This window comes from Pogoniulus pusillus, chromosome 1 (genome assembly GCF_015220805.1).
Source record: "Pogoniulus pusillus isolate bPogPus1 chromosome 1, bPogPus1.pri, whole genome shotgun sequence".
NCBI classification, from domain to species: Eukaryota; Metazoa; Chordata; class Aves; order Piciformes; family Lybiidae; genus Pogoniulus; species Pogoniulus pusillus.
This window is the reverse complement of record NC_087264.1, coordinates 40,837,443-40,860,009: the sequence shown is the minus strand read 5'-3', so window position 1 is coordinate 40,860,009 and position 22,567 is coordinate 40,837,443. Positions and strand designations below refer to the sequence as shown.

General features: G+C 52.2%; 1 protein-coding gene and 1 long non-coding RNA gene across 2 annotated transcripts in view; one reads left to right on the top strand and one right to left on the bottom strand.

Moving 5' to 3' along the window:
- Positions 1 to 5,987, bottom strand: part of LOC135178606 (uncharacterized) — a 23,426-nt gene extending 17,439 nt beyond the window's left edge. Inside the window, exon 1 of the long non-coding RNA XR_010303631.1 lies at positions 5,790 to 5,987. This is a non-coding gene — a long non-coding RNA (uncharacterized LOC135178606). The remainder of the gene's footprint in view (positions 1 to 5,789) is intronic.
- Positions 5,374 to 22,567, top strand: SYNDIG1L (synapse differentiation inducing 1 like). The gene is made up of 4 exons (XM_064149594.1): positions 5,374 to 5,552; positions 17,386 to 17,841; positions 19,073 to 19,210; positions 20,848 to 22,567. The coding sequence occupies exons 2-4, from the start codon at positions 17,413 to 17,415 to the stop codon at positions 21,004 to 21,006; spliced, it is 726 nt and encodes a 241-aa protein (XP_064005664.1). The 5' UTR covers positions 5,374 to 5,552; positions 17,386 to 17,412; the 3' UTR covers positions 21,007 to 22,567.

Below are 22,567 nucleotides of genomic sequence, written 5' to 3'. Positions count from 1 at the left end.
CCCTCACTCTTTCAGCCTACATCTTGGCTGGCTCTGGTCCAGGAGCTCCAGCTCTGCGGGGGGACATTTGGAATTCATGGAGCTGTCTTACTCTCATGAAGACTTGCCCTTTTCCATAATGACCTTCATGTCCTGTCAACACACGTGAGATGGGCATCCAGGTGGCAGTTGAGGAAGATGGGCGTTTGCTATGCTGTGAGGAGGTGTAGATGCTGCCATGTACTTTAGACATCCAACAAGCCTCAGTAGCTGAACTGAGGAAAAGGTCACATTGAATGGCTCTTCACAGGATGTCAATGAAGAGCTTAATTACCACAGAATTCAGGTCCTGTTTCCAAAGGCACCTGCCTTCCCCATGCATCAGCTGCTCAAGAAATGTGCCCAGCACTGGGCAGCCTAAATACTGCTCCAGCACAGCTGGTAAGGTGTAGGAAGAAGAAATGTCTGCTCTGACATGGCTGCACGAGACACTGTCAGGGCCATGGCTGACCAGGGGCAAAAGGTGGGTAAGAAGGAACTTCTCTATGGATTTTCCCACGCTGTAGAGTTTTAGTCTTCAGCCTCCTCAGAAGCCAACTTTATCTGAGAGGCCAGAAAATTACACAAGCCCCAGGAGGATGCTATTCAAATATATCACAGACGTGGGCTTCTTGGGAGCTCTACCTACGCAGGAAGCCAGAGACATCTGTGCTATCAGGTGCTAGCCACAAAGCCTGATGCTGGGTGCTGGATTTCACCCAGGACCACCTTGCTCACTGCTGCCTTCTGAACAGCCACATTTCCTTCTCAACACTTCAAAACCCCATTCTGCACTCCAGCGCTTGGTGCTTTGCTTTTACTGAAGACATAACGCTTTAATCATAGAATCATAGAATCAACCAGGTTGGAAGAGACCTCCAAGATCATCCAGTCCAACCTAGCACCCAGCCCTATCCAATCAACTAGACCATGGCACTAAGTGCCTCATCCAGGCTTTTCTTGAACACCTCCAGGGACGGTGCCTCCACCACCTCCCTGGGCAGCCCATTCCAATGCCAATCACTCTCTCTGACAACAACTTCCTCCTAACATCCAGCCTAGACTTCCCCCGGCACAACTTGAGACTGTGTCCCCTTGTTCTATTGCTGGTTGCCTGGGAGAAGAGACCAATCCCCACCTGGCTACAACCTCCCTTCAGGTAGTTGTAGACAGCAATGAGGTCACCACTGAGCCTCCTCTTCTCCAGGCTGCACACCCCCAGCTCCCTCAGCCTCTCCTCATAGGATTTGTGCTCCAGACCCCCCACCAGCTTCATCGCCCTTCTCTGGACACGTTCCAGCACCTCAACATCTCTCTTGAATTGAGGGGCCCAGAACTGGACATCATACTCAAGGTGTGGCCTGACCAGTGCTGAGTACAGGGGAAGAATAACCTCCCTTGTCCTACTGGCCACACTGTTCCTGATGTAGGCCAGGATGCCATTGGCTCTCCTGGCCACCTGGGCATACTGCTGGCTCATCTTCAGCCTACTATCTACTATCTTTATTTTTCACAACAAGGGATCTGAATCTGTCCTCTAACTGAAAAACCTCAGTTTATCCATAACAGCTGAGTACAACTCAGTGCAGTACCAGCACAGCAGTGTAATATGTTTTATTATTTTCTGTATCCCTCTAAGAAAGCAATCTGACAGCATCCCTCACCACTGTACATTAACCAGATGGTTTTCACTCTATTGTCCACAGATACACCCACATCCTTTTTTCCCTTCATGCTCCCAGTTAATTTAGAAATCACTAGTGATTATGAAGTGTTGAAGTTGTTCCTTCCAATATGCTTTACTTTTTCCTTGTCCACGCTTAGTTTCTTCTCCCATCATATTGCCCAATTAATTAGCTCTGGCTGATCCCTTTCATGCTTCTCTCTCCTCTCTGGATTTCACTAATCTGATCATTTTTAATAGCTGCAAATACAATTTTAATCTGTTCAGTATTCCCTTCCAGACATCATAAATAGGTACTTCAAATCCAACCACTTATTTTGCCCCTGACAAGCAAGTCTTGCCTGATGTCCTCCGATTCTGCTGATGCAGCCACCTGAGTGGCAATGTCCAGTTGTCTAAAGTGTGATTTGCTTCTCTTTCATCATGTTTCTGTTCTCTTCTTCTGTTTCATTGAGGATTCTCTGCAGCTGACTCCTCACCTTCACAGAGGCCATTCAGTTATCAGGGGGGTTTTGGTAGTTTCTGTCCCTTTCTGGAACAAAATCTTTCATCTGAGCTCTCCACTTGCAACTGTTTGGCAGGAGTTCAGGCTTTCGGTCTCAAGTGATCTGGGTTTTTTTGGGCCATCAATAAAGTAATGTTACCAAATTTGTCATGGCATATTTATCTGTTGCTAAGTCTGTAGTCAGATGAAGCATGTGAAGCTCAGGACATGCTGTCAGGAAGGTTTTAATGTTTGAGATAACATAATCAAGCCCCCACTTTCCCATGTGAGGCAGCCCTGAAACACAAGCACAGCCTTTTCCTTGTGCCTTTTATGTCTACAGCAACATCTTTTCTAATTATTTTTTTAAGAGGGGCATCATTTAGCTGGTATAACAAGTCCAATGTACATCAGCTAATATTTAATGTAATGAGATCTCATTTCCTTCTGCTAGATGGGCTCTTGCCAGAGGTCTCCCTCGCAGCTGAGAGCAAAGGGCCATTTCCATATCCATTTTCCTTTCATTCATCCCAGTGGGTGCATAAATGCGCCAAGAAGTTTCATGAAAAAGGAGGGCCCCGTGCATTTAGCTGCACTGCCTTTGCAGCCTGTCCCTTTTCCCTCTCTGGGCAGGAAAGTTTCCCACTGGCAGCTTATCCTCTCTGCCCTTGATCACTTCCCAGGGACACTGCCCTTCCCTAATCTAGACCGAATGGTTAAAAAGCAAAACCCTCATACCACCTCACTGAGGCTGGCTTTCACCGTACCTCCATAAGCAGTGGCACGTACATAAAATATCTGTGCACAAACACATTGCTCTCAGAGCTGCCTGAAGTCAGAGAGGCTTTGATTTGGGATGCTAATGCTGCCTTATCGTCGTTAAAGCAGAAGAAACAGAGCTGCAGCTCTACTGCTAAGCAGTGTGCCTGTAAAAGTTGATGAGGGCAAATCCCCTGCCTCGCTGGGCAGCTGCAGTGCCTGTGTGTTAATCCAGCAATGTGCGTAGCTGGGGTGAAGGATGGAGTGGTCACCATGGGCTGACAAAAGCGGCTGGCAGGGACTGTGAAGAGGCAGCTGTGGTGGAGGTGACCATACATGCTGTGGTGACAGCGCTGCCTGCATCAGCCTCGCTGTCTGCCCGTTTGTCTTCTACTGGGCACCTTGGCATGGCATTAAACTGAGGCAGCTCTCTGGCCCTTGGCAAGCCACAGATGAAGATGCTTCATCCGGAGACAAGTTTTTTCTTTCATCTCCCTCAAAGCATGGAGAGAGGGAGGGTTGAGCCTATATCTTGCTTCCCTTCACAGACACAGCCCCTCAGCCTTGCTAAAAAACTGTGCACATCGACGCCCTCTTTGCCTTTAGTTGGTGTGTGCTGGCTGGACAGGGCTGCACAGACTGAGGCAAACAACAGGACCGGGAAAGTGGGCAGTGAGCTGTGCTCCAGCTCACCACACCCCTGTGGGCTCTCAGGGATGTAAGACCTTTGTAGGAACTTTCACCTGGGGAAGATGGTGGCCAACGAACTTCCTTGTTCTTAACCATGCAGTGGCAAATCTCACTTTCTCCCCTGCTTCCTCACAGAGCTGCAGCTCACCCCACACCTATGCAGGACTGGGTACCTGGGCTCTGGTTGCAAATACTCTAATATCCTAGGGTATGCAAGGCCAAGCCTTTGCTTCACACCTCCTAAGAGCCTGGCTGAGTGGGAGTCGCCAAAGTCAGAAGGGCTACTGCAAATCATCTGCTCCATCCCTCTGCCCCAAGGCAGTGTCCCGTGCTGAGGTCATTTCCACAGGACGCCTCTAGCCTGGACTGGCAGATCTCAGATGATGAGGGTGCCAAACCTCTGTTTCATTCCAAGCTTTTGCCTCTCTGTCCCTTTCCCTAGAGACATGGGTATGGATAATTCCCTTCCCACGCCCTCCTCAAACTATGCCGACTGACTCTGGCCAACAGGGACAGCTTTTCCAGCTTTTCCCTGGGCATCATTCTGCTCACAACAGCAGCTCTGTGTTCCAGATGACATTCTGGAAGATAGTCTTCCGTCTGGGGTAGAGCAACACTGAGGTGGCCAGGGAAAGGAAGCTCTTTGCCCACACGCAAGCAGATCTCCCTCAGCTGGACCAGACTTCAGCTAGGTGTGTATCTGCTAGCAGTCATCCTGGTGCTGGGTGCTCTACAGATGAGGGGAGCCATTGGGAGGGGGCACCTGGGGAGGTTAGGAGCAAGTGTGGAGACAGCGCGGGGCTCGGGCAGCTGCCAGGCAGTGGGGGAGCAGCATGGGCTGGATGGAGTTGCAGGAAGAATGGGTTGCAGGGCTGTGGTGCCAACTCCCGTTGTGCTGGTGTAAATCCAGAGTAATTCCACTAACCACAGTGATGCCCAGGTATCTGTGAGGCACATCAACATCCCGCCTGAGCCCTTATGGAGCACAGCAGGAAAATACCTGTCTAAGCCAGTTAAACGAGCTGCCAGCCTCTGGGGTGCAGCCCCCAGGCCGTGCTGCCTGACTCCTCAGCCCCGGCTCCGGCAGCGAGAAATCCCGTCTGTCCTTTTCCTTTAAACTCTGCCTGCACACAGCGGGTCTCTGCCTGCACACGGCGGGTCTCTGCCTGCACACAGCGGGTCTCTGCCTGCACACGGCGGGTCCCTGCCTGCACACGGCGGGTCTCTGCCTGCACACGGCGGGTCCCTGCCTGCACACGGCGGGTCTCTGCCTGCACACGGCGGGTCTCTGCCTGCACACGGCGGGTCCCTGCCTGCACACGGCGGGTCCCTGCCTGCACACGGCGGGTCTCTGCCTGCACACGGCGGGTCTCTGCCTGCACACAGCGGGTCCCTGCCTGCACACAGCGGGTCTCTGCCTGCACGCAGCGGGTCTCTGCCGTGCTGGGGTGGGAAGGGCTGTGCCCTGGGAAATGCAGGGAGCACGAGAGAGCGCAGAGAGTTCTTCCCGCGCTGCCTAAAGCAGCAGCAGAAGCAGAATCACGTCGGGAGAAGAGGAGAAGCGGCGGCGCGCAGCTCTCGTTGCCGAGCCCCGGGAGCCGGCGGGCGAGCGCGGGGTGCCCGGGCGCGGCGGGGCGTTGCGAGGCGTTGCGGGGCGGTGCGGCGGTGCCGCAGCTAGAGGGCCGCGCTGTTGCCGCGCTGCTGCCGCACCGCCGGCCGGGGCTCCGCCGCGCCGCTCCCCGCCGCTCTCTGCCGCGCCGCCAGCCCGCCGCCGGGCCCGCCGCAGGGCCGCCGGACGCCCACCCGAGCGACAGGCCGCGGGGTACCAGCAGCCGAGCCGCGGTCATGTCCTCTGCCGCCACTCCACTTCTGCCGCCGCCGCTCCAACTTGGCGGCTGAGCCCTTCCTCGACAGCAGGTGAGGAGCCGCGCACCGCTCTCGGGTGGGGGCAAGCGCCCGCTCGGCGGCGGGCGGCCGGGCAGCTTTGCTGGGGGGTCCGAGAGCTCGATCCCAAGCTGTTCCCATGGGGTGGCAGCGGGTCCCCGGGGAAAGCCAGACCGGTGTCAAGCTCGAATTCGTCCCAGGGGGTCAGGAAATGTGTCGGGGACCGCGAAGATGAAAGGCTGCGAGCTGGAGAAACCAGGACAAAATTACCTGATCGGAGCCTCCGGGGTGAGCAAAATGTAAGAATTTCAGCAAAAGTTTTCGAGGCCAGACATGTCTGAGCAACGACAATGGCACCTTGGACCCAGACAGCCATTGGGGTTCCCTCCTCGGCAGGCTGCTTAGCCGCCCGCTCAAGTTTGGGGGATTGTTTTCCTTCCGCTGAGGAGCTTCTGCAGCCGGCAGGAGCCACCCCCCGCCGCCCGCCGCCCCGGGTGCGCGTTCCTGGGATGCTCCCGGGCAGGCGAACGGTCCGGGGATCCCGGCGGGGAGAGCTATTCCCAGTGCTATGAATTATGTACCATCCCTGAATAGCACCATCTCCCCATAGCCCTGCGGATGCCCTCCCGCGTGTGACCGGAGGAAGAGCCGCACGTTCAGGAGTTTCGAAGGGATGCGCTTTCCGTCTCTGGCCAGCGCTTCCCTAGAATTCCTTCTCCAAAGCTGCTGCGGGTTTCATAATAGCCGTGCTGTTCTTCCCAGACCCACATTACTGGGCTGCCTACTTTGCTTCCGAAATAAGTTAATTCCCTTTTCATGAGCTCGGGGTCTGCCACCCGAGCAGATGTAGACAGTAGAAACCTTCTTCCCAGAAGGCAGGTAGAGCTATGTAAATATAAATATCAGGGATAACTGGAGGAGTGAGAGCTGAGCCTGCCTGCAACGTGCAAGCTGAAAAAAAGCACCTTGGTCTCTGAGGATAATAGCTGGCTACTTTGTAGGCTGTCAAGAGAAGGAATTAACCAACCCAAAATGTAGTGACTGCATTTCTCCAGCAAAAAGTTTCTTGTGCCATGAAAATGGCTGGCAGAGCTAAAGCTTTGAGAGCTGAATCCCCTTCACTTTGGGTCCCTGTACTATCATTAGAGACAGGTAATAAACACCATTATTAAAGAATGAGTAATTTGCTGCAGCTCCAGCATGATGAATTTGTATAGCAGATCTCTGCTTTTGCGTGGTACCTAACGCCTCCCTGCCCTCAGCTCAGCCTGCAGATGTCACCATCACTTGAAGAGAGGTGCCCAAGCACTCTGCAAAAGCTTGCCCATTAAAATCTCCCTCTGCCACCTGCAAGCTTGATGGATCAAGCCCTAGAGGGGCAGTCTGAAGCAGAGCAGCAAAAGAGCTGTAGGAAACGGCCACAAGGCATGGATGTGGGCACTTGAGGCCCTTGTCCCCTTCATACTCCCTCTGCGTGGGATAGGATCTGCTTGCAGCTTCCTAGGAGCATCCTCAGCTTTAATATGCAGCCTGAAACTTTGCCCTTCATGCCCTCTGCCCTCCCCACTGGGTGTCCCTGGTTCCACCCCATCCCCTTTGGCAGTAGACTCCAGAATCTGATACCCTTCCCCAAGTCTTATTACATTATCATCCTCCCTCCTATTCAGTATCCATGCTTGGAATTGCTTTCCATCTCCCTTGCAAGCATGGACTCTGAATCAAGCAGATTTCATCTCTTCTGCCTATTTTCTGAAGCCTGTACCTCAGCCTGGGACTGCCAGGACATGGCCTTACTGCTGCTTCCAGTGAGTAATTTCAGGCCTTCAACCAGTATTGCTCTCTCTGTAGAATTTGTGATGGGCACATGATTGAGTTTTCCAGCTGAAGGTCCAAGACACAATATTGGGGGGGGAATCCAAGTTCAATTTTTGTTGCTGCTTCTCTGTCAAGTGCAAAAGGCAGCAAACCAGCCCAAATGCTCTGTTCAGCCTGGAAGGAGAGGCTACACTGATCTCCAGCATTTTTCAGGTGCGTCACTTAAACCAGCTTCCTTCTAGACTGAAATGCTTCAGGTACCTTTTCAAAAGGAAAGCAAATCACAGGACTAGTCTCCAGGTTCTATGCCTGAAGAGTTAACTGCTGGCATGAAAAACTGGCCAAAGACATGTCTGTGCCTGCTCAGAGATGCAACACCATGTGCAGTGGCCATGCTGCCACTGTTCCTGAGCCAGACACACCCTCTTGGCTCCCCAGGACCTATGAAGTGGAAAGGCAGGGTGAGACAGAGGATGCTAAGGTACAGCAGGGAAACTCTGGTTTGGAAGCATCACAAAGAGGATGTCCTTATTCAGTTCACACAGGACCACTGGTGCTGCTCACCCAGCGCAGAGCCACCTCCTGTGACAAACTACAGCTTTGGATGGATGCAGGCAGCAGCCTGAGTTCTGTCCCAGGAAGGATTGGTCTGAATCCAGCTGCGATGAAAGCAGAGGAGAGAAATAGGCCAGGCAAAGAGGGAAAGAATCCATATGGCAGAGGCAGGAGCAGCCCAGAATGCCCCTCAGCCAGGCATGGTCAGGACTTGACAGGGCCATGGAGAAGAAAATTGACATTGTTTTGTAGCATCTTTTTCCATACCATATGGAAGCTAACTTGGCATTATCCTCTGCATGCTCCTGTCCCCTGGGACTGTTGAATGGACAAGACCTATAGGAAAGCTGGGGGCAGCTGCTGTCTTTCTTCTCCCCATGTTTCAGAAGATAGAATAAAGCCCTCCTATAGCTCCTGACAGCATGAACTGCTTCCCCTTAAACATGGAAGGTACATCTCCACCCAGATTCAGTTTCTCTAGCAATGGCAATAAAGACAGCCTCCACATTTGGGATGGATTGCATATATTTACACACCTTGAAGTGCAGTTCTTGGCCAGGGTGGGAAGAGAGTAATCTACTTACTTGCTGGAAAAGGAGATCAGCTTACTGCTGGTAAATACAGGTTGTGTTTGGAAATTTAGGGGTTGGAAAAGTAAGCTGAAAAGGTGTCACCTCCACAGAGGAAGTTCATTTTTAAAGAGAGAAGCAAGTCATTGGCAAATGAATTAAACATCTGAACTGTGGAGGAGCTGTGTGAATCCCCAGGAGAATCAGGCCACAGTAAGCAAAGTGGAAATAGCCCTGAGCTGAAGACAGTCAGATGGTGGATAAAATAAACAGGACAGTGGAGAAAGGAGGGTGCTGGCATGTACTAGCCCTAGGGTGGTTATGAATCATTTGAGTATGGATATGTTTTAAACAGAGATAAATGAGCAGTCCTTAACAGACGCTTTACATTGCCAGCCTCGACAGATAGGAGGAGGATTTGCAGAGAGATGTAAGGATGGAGCTAGGTGCTGCAGCTCAGCTGCTCTATCAGCAAGCCACAGCTGCAAAGAGGACAACATCTCTGTCCCCCTGATGCCAGCTGACAACTATATGCTACATCCCCATCCCCATGACAGTCTCAGCTGGTGCAGGTCTCTTGCCTGCAAGAAACTCAGGTCCTGTTTGGCAGATCACTTCCACGCTGGGTGACAGACCATGGTGGGGATAGCATCTCTGGGATGTGGACCCCAAGCATGGCACTGGAACAGGCTGTGCTAGAGGGTTCAGGGGCTAGTTCTGGATAGGAGCATTAAGCACAGGTCTGTCCCAGCACAGTGTATCACTGCTTCCCGAGGGAGATGCCTACCATGTGCTACAGGCCCCAGCAGCCCAGAGTGGTTGTTAAAGGGGGAGCAGTGGTGAAGATGGCATGCAAGGTCCTGGGGCAGCAGCCATGAAGGAGCGATGGCCTGTGGGACTTCAAAAGGCAGAAGAAGAGCCTTGGAAATGGAGATTATGAGACTGCAGCAAAAGATAGGGGTGAAAAAGGGCAAGTTGGGAGAAGAGCATGGAGCTGTCTAGGATACCTTCCATGTTCAGTTCAATAATGGATATAGTGACAGAGAAAACCTGACGTGAAATTGAAGACTGTAACCATTAGCACAGGAAAATCAGCCATGAGCGAAATTACAATCTGCAGGCATGAGCTTTTGTGCATCTTCCAGCAGCTGTGAGAAAGTCCTGCTAATAAATGCATCTGGGGGACCTCTGTGACCTCTCCTGTGGGATATTTGGTGTCCCTTTTAGCATCTCTGGCACAGAACTTGAAATCAGCAAAAGATGAGGCTGCCTCTGTGCTGGAAGCGTTGTGCTTCCTGGAGCCCTAGGGTTAGTGAATTTTTGCTCCCAGTAGCTCTACAGCCATGGATGTTTCTAAGCAGGCTTTTGCACTGAGGGTAGAGTGCAAACACCCATGCAGCTTTGTGTGCACCAGCCTTAGTGTATTTCCTTGGGGTGGTTCTGAGCTGAGAAAGAGGAGGCTGAGCTTCCCAGCCTGAGCTCATGTTTTACCAGGCCAATTATTTGGATGTTGCATCGAACAGGGGAGTTCACTCTTTCCTTCCTTTGGGTTGGCATGTTGTGGCTGAGATGTGCATAGCCAGACAGCTTCCAATGCTGTCCTTTCCGGCTGATGCCTCAAAGGGTTGGACATGCTGAGGGAGAGGCCCAGTAGCCCCCTTGTGTGGGAGTCATCACTCTGACAGCCTCCAGTGAGAGCTATCAGTCAGGTTTTCTTGGCATCCTGTGCCCTTTAAGAGCCCATCACTAGGGGTTGTTGTTGAGGGTGCTACAGGGCTGAAGGCTGAGCGCAAGTGCTGCAGGGCTGACAAGACGGTCCCAGCGTGGCCCCTGGCTCCTCTAGAGCTTCCCATCCCTGACCCCCTCCTGGCCCACTTCCCCAGCACGACGCTGCCGGCCAGGTCACCCACTCTGCTCCACTTCTTCTGGCCTCCCCATGGCCATCCCACTGCCCCCCAGAACCGAGGTAGCCCCCTGGAGCAACACCCCCGCCCCGTCGTCCCCTTTGCTCCCCGATCTCACACACCCGGGAGACCCGCAGCCAGGGCAGCCAGTGGGAACGCCTGACCGCTGCCTTATTTACTGCTTCGCATCTCCAGCTAAGAAAAGGGCACCGAGAGTCCAAAGCTGCTACTTAAGCACCTCGCCGCCCACTCAACCCTGTGTTATTACCGTCACTCTGTGCTTCCTCCTTCCCCCGCTGCGAGCTCCGGGAGCCCGTTCCCGCACCTCCGAGAAGGGGCACGGAAGGGGGCAGGCACACGGGGTGCGTCCCGTGGCGGCATCCCTGCCGCTAACGCCGGGCAGGCGCTGGGCTCACAGCAGCAAAGGCCAGCGCCAGACACGGGGTGACTCGGTGGCGTAACCGTGCCTGGCGTTTCCGACGTGCCGCGGCGCCGCGGGGTGCCGGCCGGGAGAGGCGGGCAGGGATCGGAGTAGCTGCGGGGCCTCCGCGCTCGGCGGCCTCAGCGCGGTGCGGCGGCCCGAGTGGCCGCTGGTGCGGCGTGGAGTGCCTGGGACATCTAGCGGCCACCTCTTCACTAGCGAGCCCTGCCGGGGATGAGCGCCGGGCCGGGGGTCCCGGCCGGGGATGAGGACCTCGGTGGCAGGAGATCGCAAACGCCCTATCGTGCCGGTGCCCCAGCGGCAGGGCACAGCCTGTTCGCGGACACTGCTGGGTGGAGGCTGAGCGTTACGAGTACGTCTGCCCGATGTTTGGAAGCGATGGAACTCACACTGGTCCCCTGCTGATGCTCACGGGCAGCGTGGCCGACTTGCTGCCACCGAGGCCGGCAGCAGGGCAGAGGGGGAGCCCATAGACTTGCCGAGCCCCTGCCTCGGCTCTTTGCTGCCATCCCCGGGGATGGATTTGCTGTTTTTTACCATTAGGAGCAAAGTCTTGGCTCTGAGCACAGCTAGTCTGGAACACTGCTGCAGAGAAACGTTTTTATCAGCGAGAATAAAGACTCGATTTCCACCTGGAAATTGCCCAATTTGACTTGTGAACCTTGAAAGGCAGCCCACTGCATCCCAATTCTCTGAGCAATTTAGTCTCTGTTGGAGCCAGGAGCCCATTGCCGAGGCACTGGCTCTCTGCTTGCTTTATTCACTGCATTCCAGCTCTATCAAACTGGCTGCAGCAAAGTTGTGAATTAGGTGCTCTACATCATGAACACCTCAGCTGACCTTCCTCTATTCCATGTCTATGGTTTCTGTGTCCACCTTCTCCTTCCCTCACCAACTCTCTCCCCTCCAGCAGCTTCACCACCTGTTTCTTTGCCATCCCAGTGGACAGGGCTCAGCTCTTTGCCTAGCTCAGATGTTACTTTGTTTACCCTACTTCTTGCCCACTATTTCCATTCCTGATGCTGTCCCTACCATGACACTTTGCTTCTTTTGGGTGCCACTTCTTTCAATCCCTGTCACGCCTGACTGCCTTCCTCTCCTGCCCCGTGCTGAGAGATGCCATCTCCACACCATCTCCCTGCACCTTTCAGCCCCTGGTGACCTCCTCACCTGATGTTCCTGCCACAGCAATCTTCCTCAGGATCAGTGAAGGCTTTGTCACACCCCAAGTATAAACAGGCCCTCACTCTGCACACTGGTGCTGTACCTGGGGAAGAAGCAGTGGTGTGGAGACAAGCATGTGTGGGAGGGCTTGTGTGTTGGCTAGAGCATAACCACTTTGCACAGCCGCATCTCCTGTTGAGCTCTGCTTCACCTGGTGAGACTGGTAGGTATCCATGCAGACTCCTAGGGCTGAAAGAGACCTTGATCCATCCCTGCACATCATACTGTCCATGAGCCCTCACAGGCCTTCTTTCAGCCCCATATTCCATCTCCAAATTGCAGCTTCCTTACCTGCAATGCTTTGTCTCTGCTTCTCAGCAGCTTTTCCAAGCTAGTTTTCTCTTGGATAGAATTGCAAGCATGGATGCCCAGAGGATATGATAGGACTCTGGCTTCTGCTCAGAAGCCCCAGAAGACTTCCTGAGACCTTCCAGAAGGGTCTGACCTCTGAGAAGGGTGCTAGCCACATCTCCTGGACTTTTCTATTCCATCAGGAGTGAGTCCATCTCTGTTCTGAGACAGTCATCCCTTGGATGTGATGCTGCTTCCCATCATCTGGGTCAGGAACAGGCATTTGCACTGCTCCCTGCCCTCAGATTGGCACAGCTGGGCACTGCTCCCTGAGTGCACTGGTCTTCATGGGTGCTGTCCTGAAGGGGAAAGCCTTTGGCCAGGATAGACTAACCTTCTCACTCAGGAGTCTGTGGACACACAACACAGCTTCAACCTGCTAATGAGCTCAGGAAGCAAGGCAGAATGTTTGCTTGACAAGGTAATTAAATGGTGATTGATTCTTGGAACAGCTACTTAATTCATCATTAGCTGGGCTTATCATAGCTGGCATCTGTGCTGAGAATCCCTCTGAGGGCTGCACTCTGCAGCTGTGTTGGCCAGTGACCCGAGCACCTCTTGTGCTGGGGAAAATCACTCAGGATGGTTCTGGGGGATCTGGACTGCCCCAAGGAGCGTGATATAGAGGTGAGACCCGTGAAGCGCAAAGTTAAGCTTGCTACCTCTTTATTTTCGTGCCTTATTTTGGATCCTTCTCACCTGGAGAAGCCAAGCATACACCACACAGTTGTGCATTTCCTACTCCATTGGAGACTACTGCAACCAGCCCGGGGAGCATGAGGGGCCCTGCTCCACAGGATTGGTATGGGTAGTTTGTTGTTCATCTTGGCAGTGGGGCTGCAGATCAGTTAGGGCACTGGTGTCTGCCTCTCCCAGGTGTGCCCTCCCTCCAGACTCAGGCTATGTGTGTAGGTCTGTCTGTGCACATCCTCCTTGCACACGTCACAGCATCTCCCTACTGATACCTGCTGCCAGCAGAGCCCAGACTAGCCCCGTGGTGCTGAGCATGTGCACATTATCCACTCACACTGGTAATGAGGGCAGAGAATGGCCATGCTTTGCCAGTTTGTTCTGTTACAGCTTACTCACTTTCATCTGCTGGCTTCATTGCTCTTCCCCCAAGCCTAGTTATTACCAAGCTTACTTTATTACTGGGCTTACTCTATTACTGGGCTTATTTTATTAAGTCCCTGTGTGGCTAAATTCACTGTAGAATCTAGGTAATCAAAATAAGGCTTAGGGACAACGGCAGGGCTGGTTTGGCTCTGTCCTTCCCTGTGCATGTGCACATACACATGGGGCTGGTCTTTGCCCTGTCGTTCCTTCTTTAATATCATCCTTAGAGATTTGATGGCACTCATGTCCACCTGCAAACCCAGACCCTTCAGAGCATGCAAGCATGAGTGATAGTGCACACAGGCACAGTCTCTATGTGATGCAGTGATCTTAGTGACTCAGGAGTGGGAAGTATCTCTGACCCTTCTGGCACTGGGATTGGTCACATCAGCTATCAGAGAGAGAGGTAGCCTGGCTGCTTTCCAGCAGGGCTGAGCATGCTGGCATAGGCACACTGTGACACTGGTGCTCGGTGGCCCCTCCTTGCCAAAATTGGGTGCTAGAGGATGCACCTGGTGGTCCCTTTGCCTATGTATGGATATACAAAGAGATCTCCTTCTTGCACTTTTCCCTTTGTCCCTGCAGCACTGTTATTGCCCCATCCTGCTCCCAGGGAAAGCATCATTGCCAGGTCCCAAGAGTGGAAGGCAGCAGGGAAAAGAGTTTACTGCAGAAAAATCTTTTATAATCCCAAAGGATGCAAGACTAGGGTAGACTAAAGTCTTCTAGCCAGAGCCTTACCTTCTCCATGCTTTGTGCAGTGCAGCAGCCTCTGAAGTCCTGACCTTGCTTTAGAGACAATTCCAGGGCAGTTTGAAGGAGCAGAGAAGTTTGTGCTCTCTCTGCTCCCCTAGAGCAAAGCCCTTCCCAGCTCACATTTGCAGAGACCTCCCGATGCTTCAGCATTTTTTCCCTGCTGTTTCTTGTGTTGCCTGCAGTGTTACTCTTCCAAGGTGTGTCCACCTGGGATATTTGCCTCCACCCACCAGCCAGGGTCAGCCAGCCATGTCCCACAGACAGCCACTTTAACATCTTTCAGGATGCCCAAGGTTAGTAGAGCCTGTGTCCAGCAGCAATCCAGCTTCATAGATGCACTCTTCCCATCCTGGTACATAATATCCACCAGCTGCCAGGCTGCCTTTTAGGGCTCCAATTTATTCTGTCTCCATTCCCCTTTTTGTCCCTTCACTGTTTCCCAGTGTTGACTGCTGTGAACAAACATAGCTTTGCTGCACATCTCCCTGCCTCCTCCAACTCACTGCTCAAGGCCTGAAGTCAGCAGAGCAGCAACCTCGCTGCAGGAAGCACCTGCTGCCCAGTGGTAGGCTGCCTGCAGCCCATCTGCTGGTGCTTCTCAGCACATTTGGAGCCAGATATTCCCTCCCTACCCTAGCTTGTGGTCAGAAGCCTTTCTTGAGGTGAGGTGTGAATGCCCCACCCAAACAGAGGCTTTGAAGCACAGAATCATTCAGGCTGGAAAAGACCCTTGGGATCACCAAGTCCAACCAATAACCCTACTTTATGAAGTTCACCTCTAAACCATATCCCCAAGCACCACATCTAAACGACCTTTAAACGCATCCAGGGTTGGTGACTCAGCCACCTCCCTGGGCAGCCCATTCCAATGTCTGACTACTCTTTCTGTCAACAAAACCTGCACCATTGCAGTTTGAGGCCATTCCCTTTTCTCTATCTCTGATTACCTGTTGGAAGAGACCACGACCAACCACTCTACAATGTCATAGAATTGTCAGAGTTGGAAGAGACCTCAAGGATCATCTAGCTCCAACCCCCTTGCCATGGGCAGGGACACCTCACACTAGATCAGGTTGCTCAGAGCCCCATCCAGACTGGCCTTAAAAACTTTCAGGGATGTCCTTTCAGGTAATTGTAGAGACCAATGAGGTCTCCTCTTAGCCCCCTCTTCTTCCAGCTAAGCAGCCTGAGCTCCTTCAGTCGCTCTTCATCGGATTTATTCTCCAGGTCCTTCTGTCAACGTTTTCATGCTAGAGCTCACCTTTTGTTCCTGCTTGGACAGCTTCTCTCAAGTACCACTCAGAGCTCGATCTCTCCTTACCAATTTGTTAAGAAGCGAGGTATTTTACTGGCAATTTAATTTGCATGTCATGGTGAGCAAAGAAGAGGCTCATGCTTTCCTTCCTTGCAAATCAGGCTGAAGCTTTGAGCTCCTCTAGGTCTGTGCAGGAAATAAACCCATCTGTGGTACAAATATTGCTTCTCCCTTAAATATTTTGGAAATACTTGAGAGCCATCTGCTGCAGGAGCCGTTACAGGCTTTGTATGCAAGGTGGAAGACTGCAGAAAGCAGAGAATGGTTCTGGGGGGAGAGGGGGGAGAAGTAGAGGGCATTTACCAAACTGTGCAGAGTTTTGGCAGTGTGGCAGTGTTCTTCAACAGCTTCGTTTTCTTGAGAAGCTTTCCAAAACGTGACAACTGCTGCCAGAACAAAGCCCTTCAACAGGGCCATTTAAAGCCAGATACAGCACTTGTACCATAGTTTGGCCAAGAGAACAGAACCACCTGGACTTTTCACTCTCTGGAGTCTTCAACTCCAACTTACTTACTGATATTTTCTTCTTGAGGACAGATTTAAAGCCGAGGTGATGTGCTTTCAGGAAGCTGAGTGTACCACAAGGAACCCTATAGCAGGTGAAAGTGTGTCTCTTCTACACAGTACCCTGCAGCAGAGACAGTGATAGAGGTCTCTAAAGAGGATAGAAACATTTGGGGTTGCAAGGCAATAAGGTGGCACAGTCTAGGAACTGGGAATGTGCCAGGGAGCAGCTGTAAAACACAAGGCTCAGGTACTAAAGGGCACGAAGTAGTTGTTCCTCTCTCCTGGGGAATGCTGATATTTCACTACACATTTTCTTTATGCCAGGGTGGGCTGAGAAGCTGAAATAGCAAATGCTGCTCTGAAGAAAGAGGGCTGAACTATTTCATCTCAGATTTTTTTGTGGGGAAAAAAAACAGGAAATAAGAAGAAAAGAGTAGCACAAGACTTCAGCACTCTGAAATGGAGGAAGGGAGAAGCAAGTGAATTTACCTGCGGAATAAGCCTGTTCTAACCTTTGTAGCTGAGAATCCCATTTAGACGCAGTGTTTTCTGAAGCCAGTAGCTCAGAGCCAGCACTGCATGGCTGCCGGTGTGCCCAGGGGTGGAGCTGGTTTAAACAGACCTCGGATGAGATGGATCGTTTACTTAAATTGACCTAATTTCAATGCAGATCAAACCCCATGGGCTCTCCCCTTTTACCTCTGCATCTCTCTGTTCCTCCACGGCTGGCTGAGCATCCAACACTCCCCCTCCCAGGATGAACACCACCTTTATGTGCCCACAACAGCCTCTGAGCTTCCCTCGATAGCTCTCTGCGCTGGCATCGCCTGCCTGTGTAATGCCTGCAAGTCTGTAATTCGTTGTGTGACCCTCTGCTTTGAGAAGCCATGGAGGCTACTCAAGTGAATGTCAGCCTCTTATCTACTTCTGTGCTGTCTGTTAGACTTTGTCACAGCACACACTATGAACCAGCAGAAAAGATGCAGTAGGTCCTTTCCCGTCAGGCTGCACGTGGCCATTAGAGATACAGCAAATCCTCACCTTAATCCAGCTTGAATCAGATCATCTTTTTGCAGGGCTACTTCCTTATCTTGCTACCAGCCAGGGAGCGATAAAGAAATGCTCAGTTTGCCAAGATAGCATTGAAGCCCTGGAGAAGTGGGGAAGGCTCCTGTTTTCTCTGGCATTGACAGATCTTTCTGTCTCCACTAGCTTCATCTTGACATTGGCTCAAAGTGGGTGAGAGGCTTTTCTGCTCCCTTGCTTTGCTGAAGTAACAGCCTTCTTCCTCCAACTCTCTCTGCTCCCACAGGATCACTTCCCCCCCATCACCAGCAGCATGGAGAGTGTGCGTGAGCTCCAAAACCCACTCTTGGCCAAGGCCAACGGGCACCTTCGCAGCAGCTATTCTTACCACCAGCATCACAGCCAGGACTATTCCAGCCATCACTGCCAAGGGAAACTGTATTCCTACATCTTCCAAAACACTGGTGGTGCCAGGACTCACCAGCTGCTGGATGCCAGCTCCCTGCAGCTGGCCGTTGAAGCCTTGTATGGCCCAAATTTCATTCTTGTGAAGGATGAGACTGCTCTCAAGGCCAAGGACAGCAAGATGGAAAGCTGCGAGACCACTTTTACAGAAAGCAAAGAGGCTCCACCTGAAAGTCCTGATGGGCATGAAGTGCAAGGGTCTTGCCTGGTAGAGAGCGACATCCGCATCCAAACTGTGTCCTACGAGGTGGAAGAGGAGGAGCTCCAGGAGTATGAGGTGAGCTTTGCCAAGTGGGATGGCATCAGACTCCTCTCTGGTAACTCTGTCCACTAGCCCAAATTCTTGGTTGGTTGTTCTCCTTTCTTTTCCCAGAACTTCCCTCCTAGACCCTAGCATCTCCTGCCTCACCAGTGCCTAATATTTTTTCTTCCTTATTATAATTTCTCCTCCCTTTTCCTCACTGTAGACCTAAGGAGGAAATCAGCTTCCCTGAGGGCAGTGTGGCTTTGTGCCCACTGAGAGCAAAGGGAAGTTGGGGCCATCTCTGCAGGACCCCTAGGATATGGGGACCCTTTACAAGGGCAGCTTGCTGCTGCTGTGGCACTCAAACTAAGAGGAAACAGCAATCCTTACATAACAGCAAAAATTCACATGCCTGATGACAGTAGATGTGAGAAAGCTTTAGATATGTAAAGACAAGGTGAATCCTGCCAAAGAAGAATAAAACCTGGCAAAACAGCCTCATCCTGTGCTCTGTTCCCCACCATGGCTCAGGTGCAGTTACAGAGGCTGAGAACATCATTCAGAGGTAGGAGCAGGTCCACAGACTCACTGGAGCTGATGTCTGATGACCTATTACAGCTCTTCTGCTTTCAACGTCAGTAGTGTGACCTCCTCAGATGGCAGCAAGGGTGTCCCTACCTCTGCATCACTCAATGCCTGGGACACACCACTTCCAGGTCAGTTTGGGGCTGGTTTAGCAGCGCCCAAAGGCAGGAGGGCTACCCACAGTCACTCTGAGCAATGCACTTGCTAAGGGGACAGAAGAAACCACCCCTGTGATAGAGACTCCAGTTCAACCACTTTCCCTCACTTGCCAAATCAGTTTAGCAGGCTATCGATCTCCTAGTCCCTAATGGGGATAAGGCACTCAGTTTAAGTTTGTTTAAGCTGACAAACAGCCAGTTCTGCCAAAGATGAAGATATTTCAGTGTAAGACTATCTGTCTTCCAGGGAAATCCCAGACCCCCAGCCAGCGAGCTCAGCATTTGCTCTGGCTGGGAGCCAAGAAGACACTCTGCTCCTGAATTTGCTGAGCTACATTTTTTCTCATCAAACTGGGCTGAGGAGAATAAAACATTGTTGAAACTCACTCTTTGAACTTGCAGGTGGGAAGCATATGAGAATACATGATGGGGCCAGGAAAGGCAGGAGCTGGGAGGAGAGGGGCTGAGATGCCAAATGACACAAGGAGGTGGCTGTGTGCTGAATCTGTCTGGTTTTGCAGAGCGACTCCTCCAGCGACAGCGAAAGTGAGGATCATTTCCTGATGCTTCCCCCTCGGGACCACCTGGGCTTGGCCCTTTTCTCCATGCTGTGCTGCTTCTGGCCCCTGGGCATTGCTGCCTTCTACTTCTCCCAGGGGGTAAGAGATCTCTTTGCATGGCTGTGGGCACTGAGCACTGGAGCAAGGGCCCTGCAAGCCACAGTAGCCCTGGAGGGGACTAGGCACCTTTTTGGATCTAAAGTTTGTCTCTGTGCCACACCCAGACCCCTAAGGGCTGAGGCAAAGTGTGCTGCTGTCTCCTAGAGATCTCCACAATCTGCTGTGGGGTTGCAAGCCTTTCAGCTCTTTTGTGGATTAGTGGAGGTCCAGCTTGTCCTTTGGGTCTTTCATATGTCATCTAGGACCCTGGAACTCCCCTTTGGCCCTTTGTCCAGGTTCTCACCCTCCAGCCAGGCTCAGGAAGATAGCATGTTCCCACCTACCCTCCCATTCTCCAGTAAAGCAGAGGCTGTATGCCATGACACAGCCTGAGGCAGCTCATGCCCCAGGAGTCAGGCTGCTCTAGAAACTGGATGCTAAAGAGAGCCTGGTCTCCATATCACACACATGTGGTCTCCATATTGCACTCTGCAGCTCCTCTGTTGCACTTGCTTCTGATGTGTTGGCTAAGGTGTGCGAGCCAATGCCACACTGGCAGAGGCTGGAGAGGGTGGTAGCCCTAATGCAGCATCAGATGTGAGGAGCTGCTGCCTTTTTGAAGGCTAAGCCCAGAGCCTGGGCTCATTTACATTGCTGTTGACCCAGAATAATTCATGCAGAGCCAAGGGATTTAGTCTGTGTTTGCATAGATGCTGATGGAGCAAGAATAGATGGGGGCAGGCATTAAGAAGTTAAATCAAGAGGACAGAAACAGAAGTGGAAATGTGTGTAACCTGAGTCCCTGGTGCAGTGGTGGTGAGAGGCAGAGGAAGCTTTAACCGATTAGGACTCAGAGGAGTGGATGATTTCAGGTTTTCCCACATGGTGCAGGGCAGTACAGTGCAGTCCCCACATGGTTATGGACTTGGTGCAATTTCTGTTTAGCTCCATTTGCTGTAACTACCACTTCCCTTCACCCACCGAGACAAGGATTTCTATGAGCCTCTGTGCACAGTGAGTGTCTTGATCTCCACATCAAACACAAACTGTGGGTAATATCAAGAGTAGCTCTGAAAATGCCCCAAGTACTCAGTGCAGATGGAAGTTGCCAGCCCAGAGACCTGGCATCAACATCTGTCTCCATTGCTGTCTCCAACCCTTCTATGGCAAATGGACTTCAACTGAAAACCCTATGCAGGCAAAGGCAGTCAGGAGCAGATTCAGGCCGACAGGCCATGCTGTCTGGAGTCAGCTTCCTGAGACTAGGCAGCTTGGTTATGTGTCTGTATAGGGTGTCTGGCTGGTGCCACACAGCCATTACTCCAGGCACCAACCATTTGCCTGTTCTTGCAAAGGTCCAGCCACCCACTCATTGCCTTGGCTGAGTGCCTAGGTAGCTGAGGCTTTCAGACAAATGGCCAAAGCCTATGCTTCCCTTAGAGGCAAAATCCACAGGGAAGTGTGTGTGGGTGGCACTGCCATGCTGAGCCCTTCCAGGCTGACAGATGCCTTGCTGGCTGTTGCCAGCCTTCATGGGATGCAGTGGCCGGGGAAGGGGGCCTGACTCAGTAGTGACACAACTGCTAAAAGGCCAGGTTGGCACTATTGTGAGCAATGAGCCTTTCTTCTCCTTCCAGACCAGCAAGGCTGTCTCCAAAGGAGATTTCCACCTGGCCAGTTCAGCTTCCCGCCGAGCTCTTTTCCTCGCTGCGCTCTCCATAACCATCGGCACAGGAGTGTACGTCGGGGTGGTGGTAGCTCTGATTGCTTATCTCTCCAAAGGGAGCCATGTATAGCTGCCACCTACACATCACTGTCGTCCACAGCTGCCAGCCCTCCTGGGATCGAGCTTTCCTGTGGAGCAGGGGGCACCAGTGCCTGCAAGAGCTGCTTGCATGGCCAGACTCTGGCTTGGACACACTGCACAAGCTCTTTCCCCTTTCAAACAAACAGTAGACCCCTGACCCCCAGAAGGCTGTGGGGTGCCACCATCTGACAGCAGGGTATTTGGCACTGGCCTGGCTGCTGTGACCAGGAGGAACATGTTTGGCTGCTGGAAGACATGCAGGAGAGATGCTGCATCCTGCTGCTAGACTGGTGCCATCACACCTGCTCCAGGGCCACGGCTTCCCTTCCCAGTCCCACACCTGGGAGATCCACTGCTGGTGCCCAAGCTTGGCCCATGCAGAGAGCACACAGGGAGGAGAAGGGATATGGCACCAGGGAATGACCCTGGGAGGCTGGGCTTCAGACTCTGGTGGTGGGGATAAGATTCTTATTTCAGTGCCACTGTGCGGCACTTGGCCCTCAGCTGCAGCAAAGTAGGAAGACAAAGCATGCACATGACTGAAGGGCATGCTCTCCCTGTCCCTCTGCAGACAGATCCTGATCCAAGGCACATCCCAGTCATCAGCCTATCCCAGGCAAGAAACAAGGATGAAGGCAGGCTGGTGGTTGCACACCTGTTGCTCTCATAATTGGAGCAAGCTGGCAAAGACAGCAAGGTTTCCTCCATGGTAATAACAACTGCACAATAATTGCAAGTCAGAGTCCCCATGAGGTTGGCATCCCACAGTGCTGGGTCCCGGAAAAGAACTTGTAATGGCAATTTCCACCCAATAAACTACCTGGGAGGGCTGGGGTCTGAAGGACTTCAGCACTAGGTCAGGACCTCACACACACAGAGGGATGAAAGTTAAGGCCACCATGACATGCAAAGCCCAGGATGGGAGTGCTGTTCACAAGGGGGTGAAACTCAGAGAGGGAGAAGACTTGGAAGGAGCCCAAGACACAGAGATGACCCTGTGTGACACTTCTTCCTTTGCCTCAGAGAGGGGTATTTCCATCTATCCTAAGGCTCTGCTGACTAAGGAATGCCACACATCCTTGCCTACATCCTACTATTGCTAATTCACATGTTGTCAGTGACACAACAAGTCCTTCAAAGGTGGGTGGGAAGGCAATGACTGTCCCAAAGGGATGGTGTTAAAAGGCCCTGTCTCACCTACCTCTCCAGCATCCACCTTGACCCACCCTTACCCTGGCCATGGCTCCCCTGACACCTCTTTTCCCTGTGTGCAGAACACTGCAGGTAAATTCTTTGTGCCCATAATCCCCTCATCAGGGTTTCTGGGTGGTCTGCAGCCCGCTCTGCAAGAGGCACAGCATGTTCCTCAAGCTGGCTGCCATTCAAATGTACATTTCATCATAGAGAAGCATGTTAATGTCTGCAATTGCTGTTGTACTTGAGCCATGAAAAAGAGAAGCACATCAGAGACTCGTTCAGAAGCTGCTCTGAAAGTTCCCATTACATTTTATAACATGGAAAAGCTAATAAAAGAAGCAGGGAAACAAAAA